General features: G+C 40.8%; 1 protein-coding gene across 1 annotated transcript in view; it reads right to left on the bottom strand.

The window, feature by feature from the left end:
* The window catches only part of DBX2 (developing brain homeobox 2), a 38,734-nt gene extending 23,726 nt beyond the window's left edge, over positions 1–15,008 (bottom strand). Inside the window, exon 1 of the mRNA XM_065887851.1 lies at positions 14,281–15,008. Within this exon, the coding sequence (XP_065743923.1) occupies positions 14,281–14,680 (400 nt within the window). The 5' untranslated portion in view covers positions 14,681–15,008. The remainder of the gene's footprint in view (positions 1–14,280) is intronic.
* Between the last annotated feature and the right edge of the window lie 7,353 nt (positions 15,009–22,361).

Genomic DNA, 22,361 nt, shown 5'->3' with positions numbered 1-22,361 from the left:
TTATTTTCAGAAGGTTCTTTGAAATATATAGGATAGCTAGATTCCAAAGTTGATAACAGTTAATTTACTGAGCAATTCCATAACAAAAAGTGGTCTTTCTGATCACTTTTACATGACTCAAAGTATGTGAGAATAGTAACAACATTTACTCTCAAGAGATATCAACCTGAAAGCATTTGTGTTTATAGTATAGGGAGTTGCCATATAATTCTGCTCTTCTCATTTTATTAAACTATTCTATTCAGAACATTTTCAATTCATATACACGGAATAGTTATCATTACTTTTGTAAATAAAGAAATTTTACACTCTGTTCCTCAGTAGATGAAAAATAGCTATAAAGGATGTCACAGAATATTAATGGCTCTTCTTTATTGAGCACTTACTATATGCCAGGCTTTGGTTTAGTACCTTAGATACAACATGTCCTTTAGTACAGTGGGGTTTAATACAATATAAATACGGGTGATATTTCTTTAGGTGGGCAACTTGCTTTTACCATCACATACCCAGCAGAGTGCATGGCACATTCTAAATAGTCAAAAAATGTTCAATAAATGAATGAATAATCTTAAAACTAAGAAATAGGAAATCAGGAATTAACCTCTTCCCTGCTCCCCTGACACACCCTGAAACATAGTATCTTCCATAACAGATGACCTTGAAATCTAGAACATGACTTGAAAATAAATATTTTTACTACTCTCCCTTCATTTTCAATGGAAACTTCTTTCTTTTCTTAATCATATACAGTGAATATTATTTTGCTACAAATACATGTCTTTTTCAAGAACATAGTAATTTCAGACTCATATTTTAACCAACTGATAAGTATGTGTTTATTTTACCAGTATCTTTGAAGGACATATCAAAATAAGTATATATAAGAATTTTATGGTCTCATGGTCCTTAACGTCTTTGAATTGCAAATTAATCCTAATGCAGGGTCTTTTCTATAATATGATGGAAAGTTGTCAATGTCAGTGTTTTTAGTTTTTAAACATCTGGATTTTCAAACAATAAAATGTCTTAATGCTACCTTGAAAATATGGCAATTAAGCAAAGGATGAAAAGGAGACCCACTTTGGTGCTCAGTAAGTTCTATGAAACTTTTAAAAAATTTTCATTGTTATCATAAGTTGTTCTAATACTGACTGAAAAACCATCATAGAAATGATAAATCACTTTATCTGAATTTGACATCTTAAATTATAAGAGTACGGCATTATTTAGGCAGAGTTACATTTTCTAATGTTTCTATGAGTTTATGAAGCACTTTGAAATGTGGAAATACATTTCCCTGTATAAAAGTTACCTCATTATGTCTATTCTCAAGTATTTCTGTTAACTAACTTATTTCACCTCCAAACTAAACACTCCGTAGATAATTCAGTTATGGCTATTGTGCTGTTTGGCATTTTTGAAATTGAGGTAAAAGAAAAAGGCTGAGCCATGTTGCATTTACATACATGTGTGTAAGCATTTATCATGACAGTTGGAAATATACACACAAAAGAAATGTTTTTGTTCAATTTCTAGTGTAGAAAATAAGCACATTAGTGATACTATTAAAAGAACAATGCAGGATATGGACAAATTACAAATTTTACTCTTCTAGCCAAAATGTTTCTCAGTCTAACCCTATGGCCCTAAAATGAAAAACTAAAGAATGTTTTAAAAAATGGATGGTTCATTTGAGACAAGTGTTCAACTAAATTCATTTGTGATGATAAATGAGGTTCTGAGACATAGGATCTTAGTGTTAAATTTAACCAGAAAAGGTTTTAATAGAACAGTTTGTTACAGTGCTCTGTATTATCCTATCTAAATATAGTAAAGCTGTAATCAAAATGACATTCTGTCTACAGTAGCAACTCTAGTGGCTAAAGAACTACATGTGACATGACCGGGCTTAAAGTTCCACCGTGTAGCATTTCTTCACCTTTTAAAATCACCTCATTGACACACATATATTTACACAGATTAGTCAATTCCTAATTTCCATACATAATACACCTTGTTGAAGCTGGTTTATGTAGAAATCACTGTGAAATTCCAATTAAGTGCTCCATTTTTTTATGTGCTCCTACTTGGACATAAGTCAAATGCTAATCCCGCTGAGCGTGTGACTGCAGGGATGTCGAACGGTGCGAGGAAATAGCCATTTAAAACAATGTAGTGCGTTAAAAACGTGTGTAACACTTTTAAGTGTTTGTAAACCACATGGTTTTTAAAGTGGTGAGCAAAAACAGAAACTCAAGTGTGATAAAAACAAAGTGACGAGTTAACAGATGCATTAAAACTTTTGTAAACCATTTAAGAACTACCTTAAAGAAGCTCTGAAAAGGGCAGAAAACAAGGCAATTTCAAGCAGATGACATGCATTTCAAAGCCAATCAGTATAATTTAGATGCAGTCACTTTATCATTTATCATCAGAGAAACAATTCATTTTAGGCGTACTGAACAATATTTATGATCATACTATTTATGGAATACCTCCTATACACAGGCACTGGACTGGCTATGCATTTAACACTTGCTATTTCATTCATTAATATTCAACCTCAAATGGGCAAGCATCTGGAATGTGATGATGACTGGTCTCAGCACATTTTTTAAAAGACCAGGGAAACACAGATATTCTAGCACAGTATGTAGTTACTAGCCATGAGGGATAAGGATGTCATGCACACAGAATGCCAAGTTATCCAGTAAGAGATGGAACCCAGGAAATGGACATCTCCACATCTCCCCAGCTTTCCATAAGAGAAAAACGAATGGCTTTCCCTATGGCAAAAATGCGCACCGTCAGGTTCTAGAGCGTGATGTTAGGTTCCCTCAGCACAACACTTCAGGATACTCCAAATTTTGTATCCTGCCAACAAATCTGCCTTCTGGGTTCTGTGGGAATCTCTTACAAACAAATGACTTAAAATTTCCGGAACAAGACTGTCTGAATCCAAATGACTAAAATCACTTATTCACAGAAAACTTCATGAACTTTTCATTTCTTAATCAGATGTTCTGACTTATTTGAAGACACAGAATCAAACTATCTATTAATTATTTTGAATGTTTAACTAAGATGGGAACTTAGAGGCAACTTAATGGTGAACTGGCCTGGTTTGTTTTCTTTTTAACTTAACTACACGGTTCTGTGACAAAAGCATCCCACAGTCAAGGGTGGTTACAAGCCTAGATACAGAAAAGTTACTTTCAAAATTCTGTTGTCTAGAAAACAAGCAAAACATTTTAAATTGTTTTTTATTATTTTCATTTTTCTTTACCAATGGAGAACAGAGTGTATTTACATGGGGCGAAACCACATTCTTTTTATTGTCATAGCAAACTGTGGTATTGACTGATTTGTGCTGACATTTCAAGGGACGGATCCTAAAGACCACTGATAAAACCTTCAAATAAATTTCAGGAGCTACCGCGACGCTATGCCAACTGGGCAGCGTATTTTAGAAGGACAAGGAGAAATGAGAAAAGGTTCCAAGGTGTCTTACAAAGGCAACCAAAAGGTCAAAAAATACCTCTGGGAAAGAATAACAGAGAATTAAATAATTTCAAAAGGATGGTTTTAATGACCTCCTTCAAGTGCTGGGCACATGGCACCGGGAATAAAGAAATCTAAACCCCTGACCTTGAAATACTACACAATTGAACTGACTACAAAGAATAGAGTGGACCCACGCCACCACCACCCCCGCCCCCGGCAAAAGACTCTAAAGAATGACAACCATCTGTCTTGAGTAGTAAGACCTAAGAAATAACACTTATGAATAAGGTGTGATTTATTTTATCACACAACCTGGACGGAATTCATTTATGTGATTCACGTGCAAACTTGCCTTCCATCACAAGGCTAAGCAAGTTAAGTCATCCTTTACCTTTCTGCTCATCAGAAAACAAGAGAAGTCTGCATCTATCTTTGCCTTGAGTATTTCAGAGACAGCAAAACAAAGGTCTTAATGTTCTAGTACAGTTCATGAGAAGATAAAGCAAATGCAGAGTCTACTTGTTTGATTCTGTCCTTTTAATTCCACGCAAATAATACTTATTGCATATCTATCAAGTGCCACACAATGCACCGTGTGCTGGGATGACACAGATTAAAAAAGGATAGCTTCCCTCCCTGGAAGAATTTCTACCTTTAAATGTTCCGTACCTTACAGGTCTGAATCTGCTGATCAAATAAATGAAATACAAATATCTTCATACGCCAAATTCAGTTTTTGTTTTGTTTTGTTTTGGTACGCGGGCCTCTCACTGCTGTGGCCTCTCCTGTTGAGGAGCACAGGCTCCGGATGCGCAGGCTCAGTGGCCATGGCTCACGGGCCCAGCCGCTCCGCAGCATGTGGGATCCTTCCGGACCGGGGCACGAACCCGTGTCCCCTGCATCGGCAGGCGGACTCTCAACCACTGCACCACCAGGGAAGCCCCAAATTCAGTTTTGTCCTATAAAATCTGAGGCATTTTCCAAGGCCATGAGATCTAAAAAACATAGTACTGTGTGTTCCCCTAGCCAATGTTTCTCAACACTGAATACACCTCAGAATTATCTGGAGTGCTTTTCAAAGATACAGATGCCCAGGCCCCACACCAATTGGCGAGGAGTGGGCCCCCTAGTATACCATTATTTTTCAAAAGCTGCACTCATGATTATAATGTATAAACAGGATGAGGCCACTGACAAGAACACAAAAAAATGCCTGACGTGCAGCAGGCACTCAGTAAATGTTAGCCTTTATTCCTACCACTATTATATAATTTGGGATCGATTCTAAGACAGCATATAAAAAGAAGCAGCATGGTCCACATTTCCACTAAAATATACTATCAAGAACAAAGAAAAGAGTTATTATTGTTAGGAAGCCTTTGTCAAAGAAGGCTTTAAGCAGGAAAAGCATCTTGATCTGGAAACTTGATTTGGAAAGTATTTGAATGGCAAAAGAAGAGAAAGGCATTCCAGGAAGGAAAGGTGGCATGAACAAAAGGAAAGAAGGCAAGGATGATGGTGACACCCAGGGCAGGTTAAGGAGACCAGCCTGACTGCTGGCCCAGGGCCAAAGATGTGAACATTAAGAATGTAGTTGGACACCCCAATGTTCACAGCAGCACTATTTACAATAGCCAAGACACAGAAGCAACCGAAATGTCCATCGACAGGTGAATGGATAAAGAAGATGTGGTGTATACGTATATGTGTGTGTGTGTACACACACACACACACACACACACACACACACACACAAAATGGAATATTACTCAGCCAAGAATGAAATAATGCCATCTGCAGCAACATGGCTGAACCTAGAGATTATCATACTAAGTGAAATAAGCCAGGCAGAGAAAGACAAGTATCATATGATACCACTTATATGTGGAACCTAAAAAAAATAAGATACAAAAGAACTTACTTACAAAACAGAAACAGACTCACAGACACAGAAAACAAACTTATGGTGACCAAAAGGGATAGCGGTGGGGAAGGATAAATTAGAAGGCTAGGATTAACAGATACACACTACTATATATAAAATAGATAACCAACAAAGACCTACGATATAGCACAGGGAACTATACTCAGTATTTTGCAATAATCTATAAGGGAAAAGAATCTGAAAAAGAATATATATATATGTATAACTGAGAAAAAAAAGAAGGTGGCTGGAGGAGCTAAATGCAATTGATGGAATGAAGGTCTTGAAGGACAAACTAAATATTTTTATTTGATCTGATAGTCAAATGGGGATAATCAAGGTTTTCCTTAAATAGCTTGATGATATGATGAAAGCTACATTAAAAAAAAAATCACCTGGCAGTAGTGGATGGGCTGTAGTGGAATATACAGGGGCTAAATGGAAGGATTCTACTGTGGTCACATGCTGCGTGGCAAGAGGTAATGACCAGCTGTTTGGACACTCCCACTAGCATCTTCTCTTCTGTCCTCACAACACCAACAAGGGGGTGGGGTCTGGCTTTTCCTCAAGCTGTGGGGTTCTAGTTCATTGCAATTATCAAAAGTAGTCCCTTTCCCTTCAAGGAGTCTTCATTAGACAGCTGCCTCTCCCTTCAAGGAGTCTTCATCAGACAGCTTCCAAAAAATGAGCAAAATTTGAGGAAATCCCTTGCTCTTTTTATTATAAAGTCAGTGTCACAGAAGAGAATACCATGGCAGAACAGTACCTGTAGCTCTCAAAACTCTAAAATCCTCAATAAAGGCTCCTTGAGTTCCCATCTCTACCACCATATGTGATTAATTCCTGGCACACTTTAAATGGTTGCAAATTATTTGGCACTCCTCCCACTGAGAGCCATCTCTATTTCCCCTTCTCTTGTATTTGGGATATAGTCTTGCTGCCTTGCTTGACCAAGGGATATGGAAGAAGTGACATTCTGGAACTTCCAAGGCTAGGCTGTAAGAAGACTTACAGCTATTGCCTGGGTTTCCGGGAATGTTGCTCTTAGAACTCTGCCTTTCAGAACCCAGGTGCCATGGTATAAGAAGCTCCAGGCCCTTGGAAAATCCAAGTGTGAATGCCGGAACAGCTCTAGTTGAGCACCCCATCAGCAGCCAGCATCCCTGTCAGCCAAGCGAGTCAATAGACATCCATCTTGGACATCCAGCCCAGCTGAGCCCTCAGATGATGGCAGCCCCAGCTGACCTCTAATTGCAATGAGATTCCAAGTGAGAACCACCCAGCTGCACCCTGCCGGTCCACAAAACCATGAGAGAAAATAATAAATTGTTCCTTTAAGCCTCTAAGTTGTGAGATGGTTTCTTCACAGCAATACCCCTTTTCCAGTATGTATTTTACTTATGGTGGAAGGGTGGAAAGTTGTCCTTCACATCTTTCCCTGTATGTTGTCAATGGGCTCTTGAGGTATGTGGCTGAAAGTCAAATGGTGAGCCTAACATCTGTGCTCATTTTGAAATGAGGCTCAATGCAGTTACATGAATTGCTTAGGGTTATATCATCAGTAATTTAAAGACCTTAGATGTGAATCTAGACTTTAAAATTAAAGAAATACTGCTAAAACCAGCTCAGAAAACTATACATTCTTTTAAAATTGACTCAATTTGCCATTTATGCTTTGGAAAAGGTTTTGGCAAACTTTTACTATAAAGGGCCAGATAGTAAATACATTAGGCTTTGCAGGCCATGTGGTCTCTGTTGCAGCTGTTCAATGTGTAGTGTGAAAGCACCTATAGAAAATACGTAGACAAACAGAAATGACTCTGTTCCCACTTTGAAGAATCTGTCTTTTGGTTTCAGACCCAATCTAACTCTAGGGTAGGTTCAACACACCTAAACTCAATCCAGTCCTAGGTTAGTCTATTAAAAAAATTCACCAGCAGTCATGGTTTTTATTCTCTTTTAACATACATAAATCTTCTCAAAGAGTAATTCCTCCACATATTTTAATTTTGAAAGTATTAGGGATTTAAATCTTTAAGGAACAAGGAATTTTGAGACTTCTCAAGAGGACTGGTATAAATGTATATATTGTATATTCTGTTTCTGATGGCCACTTAGAACTAATGAACTCAAGGCTGTTATGGCATGCGTGGTACCTGAACACGTGAAAGAAAAGGGAAAAACCTAGTTCATCTTTGGAATACCTATAAACAAGAAGGCAATTAAATATTCAGCAATATATAGAAAAAGACCTGATGTTTTTTTCCTTTCCTTTTCCCCATGCTTTCTTTGATTCTGAAACAAAAGTCTAAAAACTTATAGAGGCTTCCTGATCTTTGACTTTAGAGAATTTTAGTGCCTTAAGTTTACTGTTCGTATAACTTACAAAAAGAGTGTGCCCCTGAAATACTCCTAACTAATAGCTGGCTGACAAAATAATAACGTTATTAAAGATAAAATCAGTTATGGTAACTTTATACAAAGTGATGAATCACTCAGCATTGCCAAGTCAAGCATTGACTGGAGGCTAAAAAGAATGAAAGGGAGAGATTTCATTAAAAGTGGAAACATTACTGAAAGTAAAATAAAATATTTTTGGAATAAAATATACAAGGGTCTGGTAAGCATATTATACGTTAAGGCAAAAATCCAATTTCTTACTAAGAAAGTTTAAAATGGAAGCATGATCTAATGAAGTCTTTAAAGAAGGATTCTAACAAGCATTCCTGGATAAAAATCATATTGTTTCTTTCTACAGTTTGCCTTTTTATTCCTGACAGACTCCAGGTGCATCTGAATGAAAACAAAGTGATTAAAAATTGTTTTTAATTTAACATTTTTTTTAATTTTAAATTTTAAAAAATTGTTTTTAATTTGACTTAAAAATTGTGTACCTTCACTGTGGAAAGAAAAATGACAGTAATTAAGGTAAAAAACTTTATTTAGGGCCTCTGTTAACCCAAGATTAAGTGGACAAACACTGTTTTAAGAGCTACAAATCAAGCCTCCCCAAAAGGTATAAAATGGATTCTAAAATTATGGGAGATATCAGCAAGAGAAATAGTGTGGTGGAAAGTAGGTTGAGGAGAAAATAAGGTATTTACCCCCCAACTCTAACATAAAAACACATTTCTTATGCAAAATATTCGATAATCCTATTGATTAATGACTTATAAGACTTCAGAAAAACCTTATAAAGCAAGGTTACATAGAAATATGAAATAAATGGTAACTTATCAGTGACTTTTTTTATGAATCCAACAAAAACCTTACATTATGACTTCAAATTATAGAAGTTAAAAAACTAAATCGAAATAAGCAGGATACCAAACAAATAAGATCTGCCCCAGGAATTCAGACACATTATAAACTAGTCTCACAACATGATCCAACGGCTGATTTGTTAACTCTTAGAGTTTGAGAATTAAGAAATTTATGACTCAAAAAAAAAAAAACCACACATTTGTTTAAATATTTGAAAGACAATAACATTTTTGCTTCTGTAAAAACTTTCATAGCAATGAAGCTGAAAGTATTTTATGAACACAGCTATTACTTATGTTGCTTCCCTTACTTTCAACTTGATACCATCTCTATCATTGTTCAGCGGCAAAACTAACCGTAAGATGTCTTCTTATAGCAAAGAGAGACTTTTTCTGGTGGGCACAAGAACAGGATGGAGGCGGCACACTCCAAAAGGAATACAACGGAGTCTAATGCACAGCATGGGGTCCCACATCTGAGCCACACTGATGGCAAACAAAAGTAGCTAAAAATCACTGTTGCCAATTCTTTTACGTTGCCCACAACATATGACATCCTTTGGCTTCCTGACACGACCCTGAACCCACTGGAGCCTACATTTACTTCTGCATAAATCCGTACGCAATTTTCTGGGCATTCAAACCACTGTGCCTCTTAAAATAATCCTCAAATTCCTAAAGTGAGTAAGAGTTAAGGGAGAAATTCTAAAATGTTCCTACTTGCCTACTGTATTTACTCCTATTTGATTATTAAACCTCAGTCATAAAGCTTCAATACATGTTAACAGATTGAAATTTCCTGCTGTTAAAGCAAAGTAGAGAAGCATATTTTAGGGATTGGGAGAGGGATAGGTGCTAAAGTGAGAGGCAAATAAAATGCACATAAATTGCTACCCTTTTGTAATTCCAACTCAGACATTATTTTGGAGGGAGTGTGGTTTTCTCAATCTGAACCAGAAGTAAAAGGACTGTCTCTTAATCCTACTGGTTCTCGTCACTGCAAGAACTTCCTGAACCTGAAGTTTATGAACTTGGGGACCATATAACAATTTGTTCAGAGCTGATTCCTCATGAACTATGTAAAAGTTATTAATATCTTCATATAAATCCAAATATACGTTGAGCAGATTTTTTTTTTTTTTTTTTTTTTTTTTTTTTTTTTCCTGTACGCGGGCCTCTCACTGTTGTGGCCTCTCCTGTAGGGCTTCCCTGGTGGCGCAGTGGTTGAGAGTCCGCCTGCCGATTCAGGGGACACGGGTTCGTGCCCCGGTCCGGGAAGATCCCACATTCCGCGGAGTGGCTGGGCCCGTGAGCCATGGCCGCTGAGCCTGCGCGTCCAGAGCCTGTGCTCCGCAACGGGAGAGGCCACAACAGTGAGAGGCCCGCGTACAGCAAAAAAAAAAAAGTACAGGTGTAGTAAGAATATTGTTTGGTATTATCTACAAATTCCACCAAAGGATGTTTGGGGTGATAGCCTGAGCAAGGAACTACCAGCATGGGTCCCATCATTATCCTTTTCTGGATCCCCCCATTCTCTTTGTCCTGGTTCTGGGTCAGTATCATCAATAGGCAAGATCCTGTGACTTTAATTTGCCAAAACAAACCTAGAGCATAGCGTCAGCAAAAATAAATGACAAACTCCAGCTTCATAAATCAAATCGCAGTCTTCAGCTGGACTGGAATCCCCACCTGGAGCACAGATTCATCTTCTTCTCCCTCTCCAAAGTGCCTAAGATGTAAGAGAAGCTATTTTATGTCACACTTTCAGGGTATCTCGGTGAAAGCGGATAAAACTACCAGTTGGAAAAAAAACATAAGTGCAAGTAGTTTAAGACAGAGTCAAGGATTAACAGGTCAAGAGTAACTGGCACTGTGAGGTGGACAAGAAACTCAGAGTGCACGTGACACATTAATTCACAGCCCTACAGGGGTACCAGAAAAAAATACTATGGATCTGGTTCCATTTCTCTACTACATAGTACAACCTACTCGACAAAATTACTTTAAAAAAAGAACAGTTCAATTCAACCATTCAGAATAAACATTTGCTTTCTAATCCTTTTATATGCAGCCCTAGGAGTAGATTTAATAATCACTAAATTATATTCAGGAAATTATCTTCACTTCAAACACTTTCTAAAATGTTTAACATAACAAATGTTACTGAAAAGCAAGGCTATTTGTTCCACTTACTTTGAAGAAAATTGGTGGCATAACTAAGAGAAATTTTAAATTTTCAGCTTTTTACATTTCAGGACCCTCTTTAATATACAAAAACATGGATATTTAAATCTAGCACAATAGCCACCAAGTAATGAAATTAATGAACTTCTGGGGGAGGATCTCTGATGATTAGGACTTACTTGAAAAACCTGGTTTCATTAATAAACTATAATATCCAAAATTCTTTTTTTCACATACAACCCCTGGAGGTGAATCTACTCAACTACCTATTATTACACTAAACATGCTCCTTTCAAACTTCGAAGAATGCCCTCTGATTTTTTAAGTTTTTAAACTACTCTATATATACAACTTGACAACACACAGCTATGGAATGTTCCTTTGCTTGCTCTAAATACTTAAAGGCTTGCCAGTTTTCAGGGATGAAGTACTATATTCTCTGTCAAAAGCTAAACTTTCATCCATAATCTGTAAACCTGTGTTACTGTCACCACCTCTCAGACACGTTAACAAGATGAAGGGGAAGGCCAATTTCTTTCCTTATGGGCTCAGATATAAGATCCCAGTCTGATTTATTATTGTGATACATGCAATTGGTTATCCCATAAGCCCTCATTAGTTTTCTCACATTCAATGAAAGACTAATCCAAGGAATATGGAGATTTGGGGCAATTTTCTTCTCTTTCACAAGACCACAGATGTTTAAACTGATACTTCAGAAAAAAACAAAATTAGGAAGTGGAATAATCTTTGTAGGAAAAAATTGGCCTATTATGAGAATTAAAGCAGCTAACAATTATGAAAATGCTTGGTAAACCATAAAGTAGGACAGAACATGGACTATAAGCTTCACAGGGGCAGAGACAGTCATCTGTTTTGTTCACTCATTATCCCAATGGCCTGGAACAGTCTGAACACATGGGAGACAGTCAGTAAGCATTTGCTGAATGAATGAACTATATGGTATAATTAATAGTGGGTAACAAAAATAATGAAGCCGAAATGCATGCAGTGGCATAAATCCTCTAGTTAAATGGTGCTGTCTTTCACCAATGCCCTTAAAAAGAACTCCGGGGTTTTCTTATTCAACATCTAGACTGGTGCACTCAACAAATTAAGTTGAGAAAAAAATGAGTAGTCAAATCTTATTTGACTACCGAAATCATTAAAAATCACATTTTGTGATCCACTCCTAAGTTAGTGTCTAAAGGATTAGAACTGGTTGTTCACTGATGTTTCAGAAAGAACTATTTTATCGTTCTGAAAACAGTAGCTTTTCTAAATCTCCTTTCTACTCTTTACAGAACGTCAATCACTATTTCATCCTCATCTAATTTTCAGGTGATAGCTAACATTGTCAGCACTCATTATAACTTCATAATTCTACACAGTACAAAAGAATTTCCACATTTGGTAGGGCAAGAATCTGTCATTTAAATAAAACTGGAGCACAGTTCAGAAAGCTATATTCTCTGTCAAAAATTTTTTTAAATGTTTTTAAGCAGCATATTTGTGGGCACAATTTTATGGGGTTCTAATCTTAAGATATTTTTTGAGTTTCAAAAATTAAATGCACTCTTCACAAGAATGAGTTTTTTGAAATAAAAAGTTATTTGTTCAAATAAAAATTAACCTAGGAAAACAGCAAATCTTCAATAAGGACTGAAAAAAAATTAGGAAAAATATAGGCTTAAGCTATATGAAAATACTTCAAAGTGAAATTTAAGTTCTTATACTCTCAATTATTCCAAAAAGCATTTTTGCATTTTGATACTTTAAAAAGTGTACAAGAATGAGTATGTTCTTGAAAATAAAAATAATGTAGTTAGGAAACCCTTTACTCAATAATTGTAACATCTTGAATGAAAATGAATAGGTATACAAAATTATTTTTCAGTTATTGAAATGTCTGCATTTGATTTGCATTTGGTTTACTTAAATTTAACCTGTAAAATCTACAAAGGTTAAAATTAACTTTTTTGAGGAGCCAGTCATGATCAAGAGCAACTTAAGAATTCTTGAAAAACACTTCTATGAACACAATGGCAAACCACCAAAAGTTATACAAATCACCAAATCTTCTTGAAAATGTTATTCTTATGAGTCATTATTTACCAGCTCTTGTCTACACGAACCTGCTTTACACGTTTCTAATTTTCCTAATACTTCAAAAAGAACAGAGTGGCTCAAATTTCCAAGGCACATAAACTTTGTCTTGTCTTAACTGTACTTGTTCCTCTCCCAGGGTGCAAAAAGGCTGCCTAGAATTTAGGTTTTACACTATGTGAATGAGACCGGTGCTAATATAATTATATTTGTTCCATTCTGTTAGTAACCATTTCAAACTGAGAGACCAGGACAGGTTCTAAACATGTTCAATTCTATAAAGCCATTAGCAATAAATTTGATTCGGCAGTTTGGTGGGACAATGAAATCTGCTGAAAAAGCGTCTATTAGTCATTCTGGACAAACCCACCGGGATTTAAAGAATGAGTTAAGATCGTCAAAGGACGCAAGCCAAAAAAAAAAAAAAAATTAATCCACTGGATCTCAGTTTTTGAGTCTCTAAGAGGCTTCCCCTTTCTCGCTGCCAATTTCGGCAGCCCCTCCCGTAAGCTTTAGCTAATATATTGACTAAACTGTCCGCATCCTCTTCCCAGTCACGACACTTAGGTTTTATTCGGGAATTAAAACAAGCAAACCAAAACTGCCCTTCTTTTGGTAAATTCTCATTTATTGGCGAACTTCCTACTCCAGGTGCCAATTAGGCTGTTCCAGCTCAGCACTAAGAAAAAGCCAGCCTCGATTTTCTTGCGTCTCAGTGATCCAAAATGTTAAGAGTGAAGAAAGCCAAAACTTTGCGCAACTCTTTTTCCAAAGATCTCTGCGCGCGTTCTGCAACCGCCTCGACCGTCGCAACGGTTTGAAGAAGCAAAAGCCCCCAAAGCGGGCCGAGCGAGGCTCTCCAAGCCAAGAACTTTCCAGGGAACGGGTGTCGCAAGGCCTCTGGGACAGGAGCGGGCGGGTGGAGACGCTGAACTTGGGAAACCCCGTGAAACTGGTCCTGCGAACCCAGAGATCTCAGGACCGGGGCTGCCCTTGCGGATAATGCCAGGAGGTGCCTCCAGAGTTTCTTCAAAAAGGCCTTAAATTCAAGGCAGCCCTACCACTTGTAGAAAGAGGGGACGGAGAGGAGGCTGGTGGTACGCGAAGGAGTGGAGAATCACAGTTAGTGGTGGTACCCTCCTCACCCCCGAGGCGGCATCTCCACCGAATCTCTAGATGCTCTCGAAAGGTCTAGGCCCGGGCGGATTCCTGCGCACTAGGGCCGGCGCGCCCAGGTCTCGGGATCCACAGGCCAAGAAGCGCCGCGCGCAGCTGGGGAGGGGAAAGCGGACTCACCTGGGGTTGATGGCTGGAAGGCACAGTCTCGGTCCGCCGGAGCCCGGCTCGGCAGCCTGGCGCCGTCCGCCGAGGGGCTGAGCACTTGAAACGCCCACCGCGTGCCGTAGAGCGCCCCGCTGGGGCTGACTGGTTCTGCCGCGGGGCACAGCTTGAGCGGAACCGGGCTGGCGGGCAGGGGCCGGACCTGAGCGCCCGCGGCGAGAGTTGCTGCCGGGCCGTGGGGCGGGGGCGGTGGTAGCCTGTGCGGCGGGGCGCCCCCAGCCCGCAGCAAGTTCTCGATCAGGAAACTCTTGCCCAGGTTGCCGAAGCCCGGCGCGGCGGGGAAGTTCAGCAGAGCGGAGGAAGCCACCACGTCCCAGTAGGCGCCGGCATGGGCCGCCACGGCGCTCGGGAGCATGGTGCGGCGCCCCGGACCGCTGCGCGCCCGCTTCCGGACCCGCGCCCCGCGCGCCGCCTCCCGCAACGCTGCAGCGCGCTCAGCCGGGAAAGGAGGCGAGAGCACCGCGGACGCCGGCGGGTAGGGAGAGATATTATTTTCTGGGCTGGGCGGTTTTTTAAAGGAGGGGAGGAGTGAGTGTGGGAGGGGGGAGCTGTGCGTTTCCCCTGCCCGCGGCGTTGGCTCTGGGGGCGCCGGGGGCGTCCCTCCCGCCCTCTATGCAGATTCAGACTTTTTTTTTCTTCTAGAAGGCTGGAAGGTGTGTCCAGCCCATCCATTCATGTCACCCGGCCCACAAAGTGACAGACGCGGCCAACAATAAGGGCAACCCCGAGAGTCCGAGCTTTGGCAAGGGGAGGGGACGCGTAGCCGGAGGAGACGGGAGTGGAGGCGACGGGAACCGGGCGCTCGCCCCCTCCCAGCAGCCAGGCCCCGGCCCTCTCTAGGGAGCCAGCGCTGCCCCGGGGGCGCCAGTGCGCGTGGACAGCCTCGCGGTGCGCCCTGAGCGCGGGCGGCGCTCTCACCTGGAGAGCGCTCGGCGGACCACCTGTTGGGCGACCCCTGGCTGTCCCGTGTTGGTGTCACTTCAGGGCATCCAGGGGAGGAGAATGGGAGTCATCAGTGTCTTGAAGGGCTGTAGTCATCAGAGAAAGCCACACGTGTTACTGAGACTTGTGGTGGTACAGATGAAAAGGTACTTTTTCAAGAATGGGTTTGTTCGCGTATTAAATGTGGCCCCTGTTTGTTTTTAAGAGGAAAAGAAATGTTTTTCTTGAAGACCTTTTAAGAAATTTCTCAGGTTCCAGCAATTCATTTCCAGTGACTTTTTAGTAAGATTTGACTTAGGAAGCACTCAAGAAGAGGTGATCTAATAAATTTTGATCTAGAAAAGGGGATCTTGGTTGGAGTTGGTTAAATGGCAAACAACAGATGCTTGAGTCCAAAACCCGGGAAGAAAGCCACCACCAAACCAAAGGTGGCTGGGGCCTCCTCAGAGACCCGGGTGTGAACACTGAACTCCTTAGAATTATAGTTGCTCTTTTTCCTTTTTTTCCCTAGAATTGTGGGTATTTTCAATTTATTGACAGTCTGCCAGATAGAGACTGGACAGGTGAAAAAAAGCATGTGTGTCATTAAAAGTTCTGGTTAACCACAAGGCAACCTCACTTTTAAAATTTATTTATTTTAAAGTTATTTATTTATGGCTGCGTTGGGTCTTGGTTGCTGCGCGCGGGCTTTCTCTAGTTGTGGTGAGCGGGGGGCTGTACTTCATTGTGGTGCGCAGGCTTCTCATTGCGGTGGCTTCTCTTGTTGCGGAGCACAGGCTCTAGGCGTGTGGGCTTCAGTAGTTGTGGGACGCAGGCTCAGTAGTCGTGCCTTACAGGTTCTAGAGGGCAGGCTCGGTAGTTGTGGCGCGTGGCCTTAGTTGCTCCGGGGCATGTGGGATCTTCGCAGACCAGGGCTTGAACCCGTGTCCCCTGCATTGGCAGGCAGATTCTTAACCACTGTGCCACCAGGGAAGTCCCAGCAGCCTCATTTTGCTCATGACTGTCTATGTCAATGGAGTGTCTATGTCAACTGTGACTTCTCTGTCAGTTCACACTTCCCACTACCACTCTCCTGTGCAAATTTCGATGCATTTATTTAGAGTACAGTTTTTAAAGGATGTCTGCAAAGTTTGGGGTCACATGTATAGTTTTACTCTTTACCCTAAGAATAATTTTGCCCCTAGCTTCCATTTACTTAAAAGCTGGCTGGAGTTGCCAGGTTTGTGAGATAAATTTCCACTTGAAAATTCACCTGGTGGATTTGTGTTTCATTTACACTTGGTATGTCCAAAGATTTTTAAAGGTCCACCCTTTCCCGCTGCTGCCAAATGGGAGAGAAGTTTCTGGCAAGGCTGGTGCGTGTTACTAATATTCATTCACTTATTGATTTAATCAACATACCTTTACAGAGCATTTCATGTATATTGAGCACTTGTGGTGGTCCTGGGAATACATAAAGTAAAGAAAGATCTTGTCGTTGCCTTGTAGTTCACAGCCTGGTGAGGGAGAAAAACAAGTAACATCTTGTAATTTGGAGAGAAAAGTGTGAGAAAACTTCCAGAAGTCTCCCCTAAACTGAGTCCTAAAAAGTGGACCGTGGTTGAGGATAGGATGTGAAGTAGTAACCTTTGAGATTAGCAAGGAACAGAGAGATTACATCGTCGCTGCCATTCCTGTATCATAGCCACCATTTATCCAGTGTTTACATTTAGACAGGTATAGCACTAAGCACTTTACACATTTTAACTTGTTTATCTCCACAATAATCTTATAAGGTTGGTGCTATTGTTATCCCAGTGTTACCATGGGGCCCAGAGAAATTTAAGTAACTTTCCTAAAGCTGCACAGCTACCAGAGGGATAAGGCTGAGACACAATTTAAACTGGATGATTCCAAAGCCTTGGAACCTTTAAGTTCAAGTGTCACCCTCTCCACAAACCTGATTTGCCATGCTAAATGGTGTTGCCTGGCCGTTCGAAGAGGGGCTGAAAAACAAGTATTCCTTTTTTTTTAGTGGAAGGTGACAGTGAAGATTTGAGCAAAGAAACTATTGGGTCAGCCAACTTGCCACAGACAGATAAGAGGCAACTGGAGAAATCCAGACACAAGATGATGTGGAATTTAATAAAGTTAATTGTAAGAAAATGGAATGGAGGAGATAAATATTGTAATGATTGAATCAATAAGACTGGATAATGCAGTTCTCAGTGGGGGGGTGACCCCCTCCCCAGGGGACATTTGGCAATGTCACAACTATTGGTTGTCACAACTTGGCGGGGGGGCAGGGGTTAGCTACTAACACCTAGTAGCTGGAATCCAGGGATGCTGTTAAACATCTTGTAACGCACAGGACAGCTCCCAGCCCGAAATGTCAGTAGTGTGGTGGCTGAGAAACCTCAGCTATAGAGGATAAGGGAAGAGTATAGGATCACTTCTCTGGTTTTCTGGTTCAGTGACTGAGCAGATGCCCACTTATCAAGATGGGGACTTGTAAGAGGAGGAGGAGTTTTACATGGGGGTATGAACAAAAGGATGGAGATAGATGTTCTGGTTGTTTATGAAATCTTTGAGGGAGAATAATGTAGTGAAAAGGGAAGTGAGTCAGGAGATAGATGCTGGGGGATACCAACATGGAGGGATGGAAAAAAGAAAAGGAGATGTGAAGGAGACTGAAAAAACAATCAGTCAAGATTTGAAGACAGAAACCAGGAGAAAATGGTAGACGAGGGAGAGGCAGTTTCAGAAAACTGTGAATGGCAAGCTTTGGTAAAGAACTGCTGTATTCTCAGCAGTTTCTTCTTCCAGCTGGACAAAAGCCACAGTGCATTTCCCAGCCTCCCCTGCAGGCTGTGTATGGCCGATGGAGTAAGAGGGGAAGTGATCTATTTCTCCTCTAGGGCTGTCCCCTGCTAACAATCCACACAGTCCTCTGCACTCTTTGCTCTTCAGCCGCCGGATCAGAGGTCCAGCTGAGGACCCGAGGTCCCCAGGGCATGGTGGAGCCACAAGGTGAAAGGAGCCTAAGTCCCTGCATCACCCTGGAAGGCCAGTGACCATGAATATCTCCATGAGTAAATTATGACATAAGCAAAAAGTAAACCTTTATTAGCTAATGCCATTAAAATTCAAAGAGTTGATTTCCACAGCATATCCTCACATACCTTAGTTAATATGCAACTCTGTAAATGCTTCAGACCAAAAAAATACCTTGATTCTAAGTGACTAGGGCAAGAGGCTTTTCATGGGGAGCAAGAGAGGCAGAAATCAGTTTGTGGATGATTGAAGGTCAACAGAAGATAGGAAAGTAGAGATTGAAGAAACATGAGGGAAAAGCTAAAGGGAGTCATGGGTTAAAAGAAGAGATGAATATATCTGTACGATGAGAAAAAAAGAGGTGCTACAGACAGGAGGCTGAAGGTTCAAAAGAGGTGGGGCTGTGTGATGGAACCAAGAGAGGCTATGAGCCCAGCACAGGCTGGGTGGGCTCGCTCTTTCCTGGTAAAGCAGTGTTCCAGGCCCCAGGCCCATTCTTACGCAGCCAAGTGGGCGATGATAAAGACTGCCTTTCCCAACAGTTATCTTTATGTTCAGTTAACACCAGACTTCTTTATTTAGTTCAATGAACATTACAAATTATTTTTCAGGAGATCAATAAGTGGCGTTTAAGATGTGGAGGGAAGCATTCCACCTTTATGTGAAAGCCTTTAACCTCCAGAATGGAGCCCAAGGCTTAATTCTGAGCCAGGCCTGTGCTTAGCCGCTGACTTCGAGAACTCATTTCCTAAACCCAGCTAGGGTTAGCAGCATCCCAGGACTAGGACACTGTCACATTTCCTCAAGCAGATCTCTCTTAGAGGATGTGACCTTGAAAGGGCCAAGAGCCGGACATTATTGAGCTTCCAAAACCTATTATATGACTGTCTCTGTACCCGCTTGCACATAAATGTTTAAGTGCGTCCTAGAATTCAGTCTGACACTTGCTTCCACACCTAGTGGTAGTGGGGTTATGGGAATGGCTCTATATGCCTTAATTTGCTTAACCAGTTGTTAGAAGCTACTGATATTTATGAAAAAGAACCTAATAATTGAGAATGCACAAAGAGGCTCAGCCCATTTTGCTATATAGAATTTTCATTCCTTAAAGAACCACCTTGGCCTATGCTAAGATCCGGTCCAAAAAAAAAAAAAGCATCATGACAAACTTAAATGACTTCAGGGTCAGATGGGTAAAACCTATGGGATAGCCCGGTATAAAATAATGAGCGCGAGTTAGCTAGTAAAGAAGGGTGGGAGGGGGAGAGGAGGAGAGGAGGGGAGAGAGCCTGTAGGGAAAAGTGTAGGCTGAGACCTATTTTGTCATTAAGCTGGAGAAGTAGGCTGGGGCCAGATTGTGCCTTGTATGCAGCACTCAGGATTTTGGACTTTGTCATTAAAGCAACGAGATGTGCATAAGAAAAAAAATTGTAACTGTGTGTTGATGGATGTTAACTAATCTTATTGTGGTCATCATTTTGCAATATCAAATGGTTGTGTTGCATACCTAAAACTAATATAGTGTATGTCAGTTGTATCTCAATAATGTCTGTCAGTTGTATCTCAGTCTCTGCATTGAGATACGATCTCCTATATGCATTTTAAAAGACCACTTCTGTGGTACAGAGGCTATGCTAAGATTTGGAGAAAACTGGGATTGGAGACCATTAAAGTCATCCAGGTAAGAGGTCCCAGGAGTTTGGACTGGGTTTGTGGCAATGATGATGGGGTGAAGCAGGAGAATTTGAGAGCTATCTAGAAAGTATCTGTGAATTTAGAGTCTGAGGAAGTCTTGTCTCTCCGTAAGGAACCAGTATGCTGAGTTTTATCAGACCGTGAGAACTATATAGCCATTGTGTTTCCTGATGTGTTTTGAATGCCAAGAAGTTGAGCTAATTTTAGAGTTCAATGGCAGTAACTCCCTTAGCCTGCCTTTCCCTCATCCCCATCCTCTCCTTAGCTCACTTTACATCTTTTATGTTTATTTTAATGTCTCTGTTATATGTGTATCCATTTAGTGTGTCTCTTCAAATCCTTTAAGTGGTAAACAGATACAACAAAGTATATCTTTTTTTTATTTTAAACTCGCATGCTTAACAATAGTTCCATTAAGACCTGGACCTCTGTAATGGAGTCTGAAGAAGCTCTTCCCACCCCTCCATGATCAGCAGAATTCTTCTTTTTGAGCAGGAGAGTCTCTGTGCTTGGTGGAGAGAGAAGCCTTCTCATAGCCCTGGTAATACAGACACTGGATGAAGTCCGGGATGAATTGCGGACCTCTCGTTGGCAGCCTCTGAGCACCTGCTCCAACAATCAGACATCTTTTAAAAGGAGATGCAATTGTGAGGAGCTAGGCTCTGTCCTCAACTTAAAGGAGAAGATTCAGGAACCCTTTGTATCCCTTTTAGTAACCTTTAAGTCTGGCTGGTGCAGGGTTACTCAGGGAGAAACAAATATTTCCCATTAACTGCTAACTGTGTAGATTCTCTCCATAGCCCAGCACACACTCACGACTCAGAGCCTTAGGCAGATTACATTCCTAATCCTTGAATTAGAGGAAAAAAATATTTTAAAGAAAAATAAAGGAATATGTTAAGAGTTAGGCATATTCAACCACTTCAATAATCATTACTCAGTTGATTTCCGTACAGTTCTCTTCTTTCCCAAACATTCTCCCACTCCCTCGACCCCATCTCATCCCATATACTCTCGGGTCTCTGAAATACATTCTAAAAATCTGGCTCACCTCTGAAATGTGTTCTCAGTGTTGACCTGGCAGGACTCATGCTCCGATTGTCCTACTTTTCCTGCACATGTCTTTCCTGGCTGGCTCTGTTGGCATTGGTGTATCATTTTGCCATGCCTCGGGCATTGTTCATCTCCGTGCCCTGCATTCAACCTTCAAGCTCTATTTTACTGACTTTCTTCTGTAACTGGGAGACTTCCCAGTTTCTTTCCAGGCCATTCAGTTTCTCTGGCATTCCTTGCTCATTGATCATTTCTAACCACGTCTCCCCTTGTACTGCTTGGCCCCAAGCGAAATGTGAGAACCACTGAAAGATTTTGAGGAAATTACCCTGGGTGCTGCTGAGCAGCAGCCTTTTCAACCGTTTCTCATTAGCTCAATGTCCTCAGAGTCACAGGTGCCTCTCATTCATATTGAAATCCTGCAAAGCTTTCTGGTTGGCCCTGAATTACCGCTCTGGACAAAAGGAAGGATACACATTGCATCGTGAATTTTGTCATGTTCCCCAATGTTTACACCAAAGTAGTCCCTTCTGATGAACATTAAGTTGTTTGCATTTACTGCCAAAATTATGAAGTACACACGGAGAAGTTAATCCCTTGTGAAGCTCCACCCTAAGGCTCTGAATCCAGGCTCTCTGAACCAAATTTAGATGTGTTAATCGCCTTGCTTCAGGGTGTCCTTTCTCTGGTGAGACTTTGTTTCATGTAAAATACAACAAGTATTTTAGGCCAATAAACAAAAATTAATCCCTAGAGTTTTTTCTAGTCCCCCAGTCCTCTGTTGAGTTTCACAGCTTTGATTTATTTGAAAACTAGAGTAACATTACAAAGCTTCTAAAGTAAGCATTGCTTGAAAGTCAACCATTTAAATTGTGGGGTGTAATTCTGCAGTGGCATTCCAATACCCTCCCTGTTTTTCAAGTTACTACATATATTTCACTCTCTCCATCATTCCATCTAGTAATCACCCCAAGCCCCAATCCAACACTTCTGCCCTAGCTACACGTTCTTCATTTAGCCTACACACTTTGACCAGTCATTCAGCGATGAACTTGTGAAATGGCCCACCACTTAATTGAATGACACACCAACATTTCATTTCTTCTTCCGTTGCAATATTGCATTACAGATTACATTATTTAATTAGATAGATTCTGCCAAAGTCTCACCTTTTTTTTTTTTAAATTTATTTATTTATTTTTGGCTGTGTTGGGTCTTCGTTTCTGTGCGAGGGCTTTCTCCAATTGCGGCGAGTGGGGGCCACTCTTCATCGCGGTGCGCGGGCCTCTCACTGTCGCGGCCTCTCTTGTTGA

Source organism: Phocoena phocoena, chromosome 11 (assembly GCF_963924675.1).
Source record: "Phocoena phocoena chromosome 11, mPhoPho1.1, whole genome shotgun sequence".
In the NCBI taxonomy this organism is placed as follows: domain Eukaryota; kingdom Metazoa; phylum Chordata; class Mammalia; order Artiodactyla; family Phocoenidae; genus Phocoena; species Phocoena phocoena.
Note: the sequence above shows the minus strand (reverse complement) of the source record. Positions and strands in the feature narration are given on the sequence as shown.